The sequence below is a fragment of the Chrysochloris asiatica genome, unplaced genomic scaffold (assembly GCF_000296735.1).
Source record: "Chrysochloris asiatica unplaced genomic scaffold, ChrAsi1.0 scaffold00143, whole genome shotgun sequence".
In the NCBI taxonomy this organism is placed as follows: domain Eukaryota; kingdom Metazoa; phylum Chordata; class Mammalia; order Afrosoricida; family Chrysochloridae; genus Chrysochloris; species Chrysochloris asiatica.
In genome coordinates this window covers 4,954,541-4,967,994 of record NW_006408661.1, presented here as the reverse complement: position 1 = coordinate 4,967,994, position 13,454 = coordinate 4,954,541, and the positions used below count along the sequence as shown (strand labels likewise).

General features: G+C 35.4%; 1 protein-coding gene across 1 annotated transcript in view; it reads left to right on the top strand.

Moving 5' to 3' along the window:
- The window catches only part of AP3S1 (adaptor-related protein complex 3, sigma 1 subunit), a 75,754-nt gene that overhangs the window by 27,057 nt on the left and 35,243 nt on the right, over positions 1–13,454 (top strand). Inside the window, exons 2-3 of the mRNA XM_006870528.1 lie at positions 1,723–1,814; positions 4,772–4,883. Of these exons, the coding sequence (XP_006870590.1) occupies positions 1,723–1,814; positions 4,772–4,883 (204 nt within the window). The remainder of the gene's footprint in view (positions 1–1,722; positions 1,815–4,771; positions 4,884–13,454) is intronic.

The following is a 13,454-nucleotide window of genomic DNA, read 5'->3' as shown; positions in this document are numbered from 1 at the left end:
GCTGGGGGAACTAAAGTAAAAATTCAAGCCTCGACTTTCGTTATTGAAAGATTCTCTGGGCAAATTATTGAATGATGCAGAGGGCATCAAGAAAAGATGGAAGGAATACACAGAGTCATTGTACCAAAAGGAAATGGTTAATGTTCAACCATTTCAAGAGGGTAGCTGTTAACTACCCTCAAGTAATGAGCAGGTGCATTGTTGTGATGGAAAAACTTTCTTGACACAACTTTCCTGGCCTTTTCCTCACCAGTGCAGTTTTCAGTTTTCTTACAATTTCTTCCTAATAAGCCACCATATCATTATGTGTCCTTCAAGGAAATCTATCAAGATTGTCCCTCTGAAGTCCCCTGGAAATAGCCAGTATAACCTGAGCTGCTTTGAATTTAACTGGCCCAGCAGATCTCCTTGCAAGCCACTGTTTTGATTGGATCTTTGGTTTGAACCACCCTAATGAGAGTTTATGAACCGGGCTGTGAACCTCTGGGTCAGCAGTTCGAAACTACCAGCTGTTCCATGGGAGAAACATGAGGCTTTCTGCTCCTGTAAAGATTTACAGCCTCGGAAACCCTGTACAGGGTCGCTATGAGTTGGAACCAACTCCACGGCACATTACAACAGCAGCAATGAGATTAAGTGGCGCTGTGGGTTAATGCACAAGACTGCAAAATCATTTAAACTGCAGGGTCAGCAGTTCAAGCTCACCAGCGGCTCCTCGAAAATCCTATACAGTGTCACTATGGGTCAGAACCAACTCGACGGCACTTAACAACAACAACAATGAGATTAAGATAAATGTTTCTGAGATAACTTATTTGCAGGCATCCACTGATCACAGAAACATGTTTAAACATGTTTTATTGTGAATTAACTCTTGATGTATGAAGTGGAACCCCAGTAGCAATATATTTGAACTTACCTTCAAAAATGGTGGTTTCATATGTTTTGATATAATATGTAAAAGTGGGTGTACTAAATAGACGATGTCATTGTACCATTTGCACTCCCACTTTACAGATGAAAGTTTCATCAACCTTTGATATTGGCATATTTTTACTTTTGCTCATATGGTGCATGTGGAAATATGTCATGTTTATTTTTATTTGTATTTCACTTATTAAAACGAAATCGAGTATCTCTTCATTTGGACCATTGTATTTCCTTTCCTGTCAAATTCATTTTCCTGACTTTTGTCCATTTCAAATTGTGATAATTGGGTTGGTGACTTCTTTTTTTACAACATGTAAATTATGTGGTTGAATTGAATATACTTACTGAGTCTGTTTTTGTTTTTGTTGTTGTTAAGTGCCATCAAGTTGGTTCTGACTCATAGCGACCCTGTATAGGGTTTCTGAGGCTATAAATCCTTGCAGGAGCAGAAAGCCTCATCATTTTTCCCCGGGGGGCTGACTGGCTTGAAGCACCTACCTTCTGGTTCACAGTCCAGTACTTAGCCTACAGAGCCACCGCTCTACAGTTTTACTATAGTGGTAAGTTAAGGTGTTGCTTTTCTTTTTTTCATCAAAAATTTTTACATTTTTTTTTTGTAAGGTACAGTTTATTCAGTCATACCGTAACATTATCTTTAGATTATCTCTCTGTAAGGATTCCTCCCTTAAGTAGATTCCCTGAAATGATATTACTACCTTTTATTTTTTTTAAAAAGAATATTCCTATGCTGTATAAACCCAATCCTAATGTGTACAAATTATTCTTTCTCAGAGTGAAGATACACAACAGCAAATCATCAGAGAGACATTCCATTTGGTATCTAAGAGAGATGAAAATGTTTGTAATTTCCTAGAAGGAGGATTGTAAGTAAAACATTTCACTGACATTTCTAATCTTTGATTATATGATAAAAAAATATGTGCTGCTTAATCAGTTTATATGAGAAGTGTATTAATATTGCTTTTTTTGGAATAGATGTATGAATGAACTACGTATCTATGTTACTTATAAATGTAACAAAGAATTCTTTTCAGGTCTGCATTTTGTTTTCTTTTTTAAATTTTTGTAAGGGTATTTTATATTAAGGTAATATAATTTACCCATGTTGTAAAAATCCAAACATTACAGGGAGGTATAAAAAAAGTTTCCCCCTCCCAGTCTTAGTCCTTCTATCTACTTTCTTGTAGTTCCTTCTAGAAAATTAACTTTGCATTGTCTTACATATAAAAATATAACCTTAAAAATTTGTTACTTATGGTAGTACAAAATATGTATGCTAGTTTGCACGTTGCTTGTTTTCACTTCATATTTTAAAAAATCTTTGAATATAAACAAAAGAAGGAAATCTCATTATTTTTAATTACTAGTATGTTGCTTTGAATGAATGTACTTGTTAACAAAATACTGTTTCTCAAATTTTTCATATTGTAGATATATTTTCTTCCTCTCTATCTCTTTCTGTATGCAGAGAAAAGAGATTAGCATTCAGTTAATAGAGTCTTCTATTTTTATAATTAATAAATAAGAACCATATAATTATTTTGTCAACTATTATAAATAAATACTTCAAAATTAATGGCTACCAAAAAACCAGTTTACTTTCTAATTGGTGAATAAATTCCATTTCCCATGTTTATGCCATTAATATTCTAAGATATTTCCTTATGGACACTTTTTAAACTGTTCTGATCTCTAGTATGAATAACCTCAGGTTAAAGAAACTTAGATTTTTCTTTATTTTAATGTATATGATGCATACAATAAAAAAAAGTTCACTTTCCAACCATAGGTTACGTTTTATCACATTGAAAGTTTAATTTCTTAAAAGGCTATTTTATGTTGTACTTCAAATGTTTAAGTAAATACTTATAACTTGCAAATTCTATTAATTCAAGACATCTAGTTTAACAGTTGAGACAGGTTACCCGCTTTCTGTCTTAATTGTACTTTACCTATTTCTCTTATACTTCTGTAAGAGGTTAGTCATCTTCATTCTAGCCTCTCAATCTGTAATCTCGTAGGGAATTCATCATCCAGCATAGTGGTGTATTATATGTAGTAGAATTGCTAGTATCAGGGAAAGGAAGTGGAGGAGTGCTGTTACAGTGTGGAGACTGCCAATAATGTCATGAAGCAAAATGTGTAACAATTGTTGAATGGAAAACCAATTTGTTCTGTAAACTTTCAGTCATATCACAATAAAAAGTTAAAAAGATAGAAAATAATTTAATTTTTAAAGCAAAATATATACTTGTGATAGTGATGTCTTTGTGTTTTTATTAAAGCCATCTTGAAACTTATAATCTTCTTTTAAAGCAAAGCATAACAGAAGTTTATAGATTGAGGATACATGAAAACTTGCTGTTTATGTTCTTTGTGTCTTTCAGGTACCAATTGAAATCATAGGTTATAAATATAATTCCAGAGAATCCTAAAAGTACATGTACATCTTTAGTACAAAGTTGTTATCTGTCATATCTGGATTTAAAAATTAATGTCAAAGATCATTTCCACTTTTGCTATTTGAGGACATAAAAGTAGTAAATAAGTACAGTGGTTTGATTTCAACAGCTTAAAAGTTTAGTATTATTTTTACTAAGAAATAGGTGTTATTTTCTTATGTCCTGTGTGAATGTTCAGTTAGATTTGATTACATTTAGCCTTGATACTTACGTTATGTTTGTATTAAAGGGTCATCTTTGAGAATATGAATGAATTATTATAAACATAACTATGAAATTGCTAAAATAGATTTAGAAAAATAGAAAATGTTTGGAATAATTTCTAAATTACAATTTTTAAGGTGCTGAAATTTTAATCTATATAAATATTTGATGAGAGATTTCAGTATCTCTTAATTCGTATTTGTGTATTTATATTTTTAAACAAAATACATTTTTGGAGGATATCTTAATGGTAAGTCTATCCAAAACTTAAGAAATGTCTTTCTTTCTTTTTTTTTTAATCTCTAGTTGATAATCAGTCTTAAGCTGCGCAATTTACTGTAACCTATGGAGTACAATCTAGTTAGTAATTGCTTACAAATGCCTTGTGATTTGATTTCTGCCTCTTTCTTTGAATTCACTGTTTACTATTTTTTCCTTATACACTGACCTTCTTCTGTTCTTTGAACATACATACTTTGTTCTTGATGAAATGGCCTTTTTATCAGTTCCTACCTTCACGCTGTACAGTCCTTATGAGTCAGAACTGACTCGATGGCACTTAACAGCAACCTTCATACTATAGGATCAACACTGTACTGTGAACCTAAAGGTTAGCAGTTCAAATCCATCAGCTGCTCCCTGGAAACCCTATAGAGGTTCTTTATGAGTTGGATCAGACTTGATGACACTTATCAACAACCGTCACCTGAAAAGTTCTTCTCTAAATATTTTCATGTCTGACTTTTTACAGTAGATGTCAGCCTAAATGTTACTCTTTTCTTATTACCTGATCTGAACTAGCAAATCCGTTAGTATAGTATCATTGTATTTTGATTCTCTCTCTCTAGCATCTACCATTACTTGTTAATTTTCTGATTTATTTATTGCTCCTCATCCACAATCAGTGCCTGGCACATAGTAGGTCCTCAGGAATGAGCTAAAATTAAGCATCAGCCTCTTTATCATTTCTGAAGAAGATAGGCATCTTAATTTACTTAGTTTCTGAAATAAGTTCACTTGAATACTTATGCCCTTAAATATTAACTTTTAATTTTACAGAAGTATTGAAACAAATTATTACTCTGCTTGAGCTAATGAGTATATTTTGTATTTTGTTCCTTATAACATTCCAGTTGTTTTGTTTTGTCATTTAGGTTAATAGGAGGATCTGACAACAAACTGATATATAGACATTACGCAACATTATATTTTGTCTTCTGTGTGGATTCTTCAGAAAGTGAACTTGGCATTTTAGATCTAATTCAAGTAAGTTAACACATACCTCTTTCTTTCTTAAGTAACAGTTTTAACATTCTTATTTAAATGATATATGTTCTAAGTTTTCTAAGATGACTATTTTATGCAAGAAATAAAGTGTTCCATGGTAGATATTGAGTGGGTTTAGGCACAAGTAGACTAATAAGACTAACCACAACTAATTTCATCATGGCCTTCTTCTCTGTTTATGTAAGTCATCACTAGACGCCCAAGACTAGTGGGGTCACTTAGATTATGGTATATTGTGCATGAAGCTGTATACCATAATCTAAATGACCCCATAACTACCCATCCTTGTCTACTGAAAATTTTTATAATGTCTCTAGAACTCAGTCATTCACCTCTCTCCTGCTTACCTTATACTGTTGCAGCTAGATGTGTTCTCTTTGTTTCTCATTATTACCTCCAGACCCTTTTCTCTTCTAAAATGTGTCCATCTTTGACTCTCACATTATGAACCTTCTACTCATCCTATTGCAATCTTCTATCATCCACACTTCAGTTCATTGAATGTTCTGTCAAGAATTTGTCAAAGGTCTCAGATTTTATGATACTTGCAAGCTAACAGATTAACTGTCCGTAGTTTCATGGAGGCTAGCAGAAGACATGAGACTCCTTTGCTAGAGATAAAGGACTATTACTAACAGCAAAAGCAGTAGCCTGAATAACAGCATTTGCCTATGCTGGTGCTCCAGGTCTCAATTCCCAGCAGATGATAAGTGAGCCAGCTGATTACCTGTGTATCTAGTGGATTGAGTTACAATGGGAACTTAGGGACCTGGAGTCTTTCATAATGGGCACTTAGCATATCTATATTTTGCCATTATGTAGGCAAACCTCTTTGCTCTGCAGGGAAAGGCTGTTTGCTATACAAATATCCTTGAGAATATAGTCCAAAATAAAGCAGTTGGTGCCTCTAGTCACAATATGTACAGAAATGCCAGAATCATGAAGAGTTATCCCCTAACAGAGTATAGTTCCTGGTTCACTTTGTTGTTGTTGTTATGTTCCAACTCATAGCGACCCTGCACAGGGTTTCCGAGGGTGTAAATCTTTACAGGAGCAGAACACCTCATCTTTCTCCCGTGGAACAGCTGGTAGTTTCGAACTGCTGACCCTGAGGTTAGCAGCCCGGTTCGTAACCACTACGCTACCGTTTACTCAAACACTGCTTGTGATATAATTCTTGGTTATTTCAGTGTTTATATGGATAATTCTTTCAATACCCTTATGTCTTTAAACCTAGAATTTGTCTTCTCCAAAGATTTTATCCTCTGCTTCATCTCAATATTTATTTATTTCTAGACCTTGTTATCCAAACTGCAACCCTTCTATCATCTCAATTTCACATATGAGGGGCTCCAAAAATTTCACAGAAAAAATCTATTCTCTTTTAATTTCATTTTCCCTAAGCCTTTGAAAGGGCTTTTACTCTCCGTCAGCCATCTCTTACCTTTAAATTTTACTATTTCTATTACACTAATAATTCTTCAAACCTTTTTGTGACCTTCAGTCTGTTTCACTGTCCCTGATTCTCCTCTAATATCTTATTTTACTTAAATTTTAAGTGGGATTTTAAAAGCTTGTGAAAAATGGGATTAAAAGATAATGGAACTTTCCCACAAACTTTTTGGCGTTTTCTTGTATGGTCAGTCATTATTGTTATAGTTTTATATAAAGTCAGCTTCTTGCTTGTATCCATAAAACTAGCTGACATTCCTAGAGAAAAAAAGCAAAACTTAGTCTTATTTCCTAACCTCAGTGAATCTAGTAATAATATTTCCCTGGTCTTTTCACATTCTCATACTCCTAGACAACTTCTGATACTGACACTTCTCCTCATGCCTTTAGCACGTCTAGCATCTTGCTCACTAGTTAACTGAGAAAATTCAATCAATCAGTAGACAGTTCCCATTGTCTTCCACTATCTATCTAGCAGTCTACATCTGTGTCTATGTATTTTAACACTTCCTCTTCTATTAGGGATGAACTGACCATGCTCCTACCTGTGGTCAACTCATGTACTCACATATAACTTTCCACCTCCTCATTGCTCTAGTAGTTCTCCCATTCATGTTAGTTTTTACCTGTACTTTACAATATTTTTTTCTTAACCTGCCTCCAATATGCTCGGCCATCTTAAAAAAAAAAAAAAGTCTTATTCCTTCTTGCTTCTCCAGAAACTGTTTAATTTATTTTCCTTCATAGCTAAATGCTTTTTAAAAGGTTATCTAGACACTGTTTCAAATTTTCCTTCTCCTGTTATCTTTTGAACCCTCCATTCAGGCTTTCAGCCCTACTGTTGGTAAATCCAAGGGTCAGTTTTCAATTCCTTATTTGATTAAGATAATTTATCACTCCTTTCTCCCTGAAATGTTTTCTTCACTTCATTTCTAGGACACCTTCTGGCTTTTGTCTCATTTCTTTAGATGTGCCTCTTCGGTTTCCTTTACCCATTCTTCCTCATTTTTCCAACCTTTAAATGGTGATAGTATCCAAGGGGTCAATCCTTGTATGTTTTCTTTTTTCTGGTTTTATTTATCCACTAGATCATCATATCCAAATATTATTTACATGTCTATGACTTCTACATTTACATCTTCATCTCAGACCTTTCCTCCTAATTCTGGACTTGATTACTCAACTGTTTACTGGATGGGTTAGGTATCCAGTAAAGATCTCAAACTTAAGTGTCTCAAACTAAGATCCAGATATTCCTTCAAAGAATTGTACCTCCTGCAGCTTTCCCTATCTCAGTTAATGATAACTTCATTCTTCTTGGTGAACCAGCCAAAACCTGGATATTCATCCATCACTTTTTTCTCTCATTCTGCAAGTGCTTTTTTGATAAGTCTTATATATATAGAACCTGATCATTTATTACTTTCCCCACTGCCAATCACCTTGGTGCCAACCGTCACCACCTCTTGCTTGGATTTTTGCAGTAGTTTCCTGTGTGGTCTTTTCGTTCCCACTGCTCTGACTCCCATTTGGTCTCTTCTCAGTGCAACAGCCAGACTGATACTATTGACGTATATTAGGTTTTGCTCGCTTCTGTTTTTGAACCATCTGATATTTCCTTCTTACTCAGAATAAAAGCTGAGTTTCTTACAATGACCCAAGAGGACCCATATGATCTGACTTGCTTTCCCACACACCACTGCTTACCTTACTTCTTCATTTTCTCCTTCTTCCTTTGCTACAGCCACACTGACCTCTTTTAGGTTCTGCAAATATACTAGGTATGCTTTTACCTTAGAGCCTTTATACCTGCTGATCTTTGTACCTAGAATGTTCTTCCATTAGATATTTGCATGACTAGCTTCATTATTCGTTTAGGTCTTGGCCAGGATATCACCTTCTTGATATGCTGTGTCCCGGCCATTCATTCTAAAAATTCTGCCTCTATTTGACATTTCCTAGCAACTATTCTGCTTCTTAGCACCTATCAGCATTGAAAATATTATATTTTTGACTGATGTGATTTTGTGTATTGTTATCTATTGTCACTAGAATCTAAGCTGAGTGCAATGGGGATTCAGCGGTAGAATCCTTATCTCCCATGTGGGAGACTGCGCTTGATTCCTGGTCAGTGCATCTCAGGTACAGCCTGCATCGTTAGAGACTTTAGTGTCTGTGTGAGCAAGAACAAATTTCAGTGGAGTTTCCAGACTAAGAGACTAGGAAGAAAGACATGGTTATCTACTTCTGATCAATCAGTCAGTGAAAACCTATGGGTCGGAGCGAACTTGATGGCACTTAACAACCTGTCCTGGTGTGGCACTGTGGGTTAATGCGCCAGACTGCAAAGCCATTTGAACTGCAAGGTCGGTGGTTCATGCACACCACCTGCTCCTATACAGGGTCGCTATGGGTCAGAATTGACTTGACAGCACTTAACAACAACAGCAAAAACAACAACAAAATTAACTGTCATAGCAAAGCTCAGAGCTTAATTAGAAGGAGTAGAGAGCTGTTGTTGTTAAGTGCAGTTCCAACCCATAGTGACCTTTTGTGAGGTTTCCAAGGATTGACTGGTGAGCTTGAACCACTGACTTTGCAGTTCAAAGGCTTTGCAGTCTGGCGCCTTAACCCACAGTGCCACACCAGGAATCTGAGTAGAGAGCTAGAGAGGTAAAATATGGTGATTGTTACATGCTGGTAATTTTTTTGTTGTTGTTGTTAATCTCTTGTGATTACATTGCTATTTAATTTGTGAAAATCATTAAGCTCTATATCCACTTAATTTTTTTTTTTTTACTTTGTATTTGTAGGTAGTAAATCAATGAAAGGCAAAAATGAGCTCTGCCACAGTATTAAAAAATGCAGTCTCAGTCATCATAAAAAATGAGGACTACTGTGGGTAGTTCTACTCTGTCGCATTGTTGTTATTAAGTGCCTTTGAATCAGTTCTTTCTCATAGTAGCCCTGTATAGGGTTTCTAAGGAACGACTGGTGAATTTGAACTACCGACCTTGCAATATAGTGCCTTATTCTACAGCATCACACCAAGACTCCACTCTGTCTCATAGGGTTGCCATAATTTGGAATTGACCTGACGGTACACAACTACTTAGATATTTGGTGATGGTCCATGTTCATGGAATGGATGAATTAATATTGTTACGATGTCAGTACTACCCATAACAATCTGTAGATTCAATTCAATTCCAATTAACTTTCTAACAACTTTATTTACAGAAATGGAAAAAAAACCAGTCCTCAACTTTATATTGAATGGGTGGTGGTGGTGAATGGGAAAAGGCACCAAATAGATTAAGTAGTGTTGAAAGACAACAAAGTAGAACAATTTATACTTCCTGATTGTAAAACATTACTCAGCTACAGTAATCAAAACAGCTGGGTAGTGGTATAATAGTAGATACACAGACCAGTGAAGTAGAATAGAGAGTCCAGAAGTAAATCCATACATCTGTGGCCAACTGAATTTTAACAGGCTGCTAAGCCCATTCAGTAGAGAAAGAAAAGTCTTCAATATATGGTGCTGGGAAAATTGGCTTTCTACACACAGAGAAATGAATCAGAATCTATGCCTCACGTTATACACCAAAAGAAGCTCAAAATGAATTCTGGACTGAAATGTGTAGACTAAATACAGAAGAAAATACAGGTACAATGCTGTTGTGTCTAGCTTTTAACAATAGATTATCTAATATAATACCAAAAGAAAAGGCAAAATAAGTAAGTGGGACTTCAGAAAAATTAGAACTTTTGTTCATCAAAAGATTTTATTTAAAAAGTGAAACTATATTATACCATGTGGTAGAATATATTAAATATATATATATATGATAAAAATCTAATAACCAAAATATATATAAAATTTCAACAAACTAACAATAAGGAGACAAATGATTCAGTCACTAAATGGGAGAGTCGTGGTGTGCACTGTAGGGTAAGCCTGAGCTGCTGACTACAGGTCGGTGCCTTAAACCCTCATCTGCTCCTCAGAAACCCTACACAGGGTTGCAGTGAGGCAGAACTGACTCAGTGGCACTTAACAACAAATGAGCAAAGGATTGGAATAAACATTTCACCAAAGAAGACATTCAGATAGTACCATACTAATGAAAAGATGCAAATCAAAACCACAGTGAGAAACCAGTTCACTCCCACTAAGGAGTCCTGGTGTAGTGCTGTAGGATAAGCACTGGACTGCTAACTGCAAGGTTGGTGGTTGAGGCCCACCATTCAAATGATAATTGAAATCATATATTTTATACAAAGACTTAGTGTTTGTAAAATATACATATATTATCTGAAATTTAATTGTATCTTCTATGAACTGTGGAAGGAAGCTTTATTGCTAATTTCAGATTAAATTTATACTAGTATTTCACCAAACTGAATTAACTACTTTTTTTTTTTAATTGGAAAAAAAGGCATTCATTTCTTTTTTCTAATATATACTGTTTTTAGTATGATAATGAAAATTTCAGAGTAAATCTTTTTTTAGAGTCCTTTCTGTTGTTGTTAAATGCAATTGAGTTGTTTCTGACTCATAGCAACCCTATGTAGGGTTTCTGAGGAGCTACTTGTGGATTTGAACCACCAACCTTGTGGTTTTAGCATTTCTGTGCTTATTCTACAGTGTTGTAGGATATCTGTATTGGAAGTATTAAAATATTTACAGAGTGACAAGTTCATGCAATATTAACGTTTGGTTGCCTGAGTTATTTATAAGCAGTCATAGTGTCCTCGATTAGTTTATTATTCCAAGTTGATATTGAAGCATAAAAGCTTACTGGATACTTTTGAGTTCTTGTATATTTCTGTACTGTATGCATCTATTTTGTTTGTGTTAGTCTTGCTCAGTTGTATTTTCGAAAAAAATAGTAACTTACAGGTAAACTTGTCTTGAGGCTTAGAAAGGTATGCTTTAACCATGTTTTTAAAATACATAAGGGAGGGGTTCAAAAATCTCATGGGAAATGGAATTGAAAGATGTCATAGACCATGAAATTTGAAGTCTGAACTGCTCCTAGCATAGCTTAATTCCATTTTGTGTTTAGGTTTAAATGTTCAGGTGCCAGTTTTCTCTTGTGTACCTGATGCACCTTTGACAACTGAACTGCCAGAAACAAAAACAGTATATTTAAAAGTAGGCTTTGGGGCCACTTTCCCCATCATTCCTAGTAGGAACATCCTAGACACATCCCTTAGTGGAAGCCTAGTTGTGATATCACACCCTGAATGCCTCAGACTATAAGTTTTCCTATCAGTAATAGCTCCCTCCCTGCTTTCCGTAAGTCCAGTATGTGATGCATGGCTGCTGCCATCAGTTTTACTTGTGGGAGGAGGGTGCTGTGGTCCCTGTTTCCTACATAAAGCCACCACCGCATGAAGATAGCACCTTGGAAACGCATCATGGCACCTATGATTTCCTTCATCCGGGTGATGTGTATTTGTCTTTGTCTTGTGCTGACTCTTTAAGACTTAATAAAGAATCTGTATAATATATCTATGTTTGAAGATGAGGTGTCTTCTTCCCTAAAACAAAGATAATGGATTTTTTCCACTGACTTTTTGAAGCTTCCTTGTACTTAAATGAGAATTCCATGTGTTGCCTTTGTTATTACTACTGTACTGAGTATTAGAGTAGTTTTTGTGACATTATTTTACTTACGAGTATGAATACCAATTTAGTATGATACTGAGCAAGTAGTATCATAATGTTTCCTCAGTATCTTTATAGCCATTGAATTTTAATCTTTAATTTAATATTTGTAGACCTTCAATTTTTTTCACCTGCAAAGTATATCTGTTTTGATATGCTGCCTACAGACTTCATGGTGCTGTTAGAAGTATGAATGAATTAAAGCATTCTAGAAGTGGCTAAAACCATTCAGGTTTTGCCGTGTGCTAGCTGTCACACTTCGGGAAACTTACTTAACCTCGTTGATCCTAATTTTCCTCATATGAAAGTTGGGGGAATAATGATATCAACTCATAGAGTTAAGTGTGACCATTAAAAAGGATGTTTCAGTGATTTAGTGACTATTGGTGATTTTTAGGTAACAAACATTTTCATTAAAGCATGTAATTTTCTAAGAAAGGCATATAACGTATTTTATTAGTGTTTAATAAAGAAGTCTGTATCTTTCTAACTTTCTTATTTTAAGAAGCATTTGTGATTGCTTTCATCACATATGTTGTGTGATAATTTAGAGTGAATTCTACATAATGACAGTTATATGATTAAAAAAAATGGACTTAATTGGTGAAATCTCAAGTCAAAAGCATCTAAGAAAGATCTGAGCTTCCTTTTCTTGCATAGCATAATACTGAGACAGGTGCTACTAAGTGTAGCATGTGTGCCAATGGAATGCCCCACTTCCCTTCATTATTGTTTTTTATTATGAAGGCAGGCATAAAAGTACTCTTGTCAGTGGGGCAGCAAATTCACTGTTAAACACTGGACTTTCTAAGTTTAGGTGCCACCTGCTTTTAAGAATTGTTTGGAAAAGCCAGTTGTCTAGCACTTTGGGACTCTGGGAAGTTTCACCTCCCCAGTTTTGGGGAGAATAAGCCCCTGGTTCTATGGAGAGGAACCTGATGATAAAGTAGCTAGGCACTTGACTGCTGACTGAAAGGTTGGCAGTTCTAACCCACCAGCCTGTACCATTAGAGAAAAGTGTGGCAGGCTGTTTATTTCTGTAAAGATTGACAGCTTGGAAATCCTATTGAGCAGTTCTACTCTGTCCTATAGGATCGGTGTGAATTGGAATTGACTTGACAGCAAGGAGTTAATGGATGCCATAGAAAGATGAATTCTATTTCAGTCTGTTCTGCTGGAGAAAGAGGAAGCCCTATCCTGGTTGGCTTACAGATAACCCAGAGTGAACACCCAGGGTCATTTTCAGAAAATCCTGCTTGCTATGCAATATTATAAGGAGTTCTAATAGCATAGCATATGAGGCGGCACACAGGAGGCACTCACTCAGCTCTGCCAAGAAATTTGGAAGGCAACTATCTGGCCTACTGATTGGAAGAGATCCGTATTTGTGCCCATTCCAAACAGAGGTGACCCAATGGAAT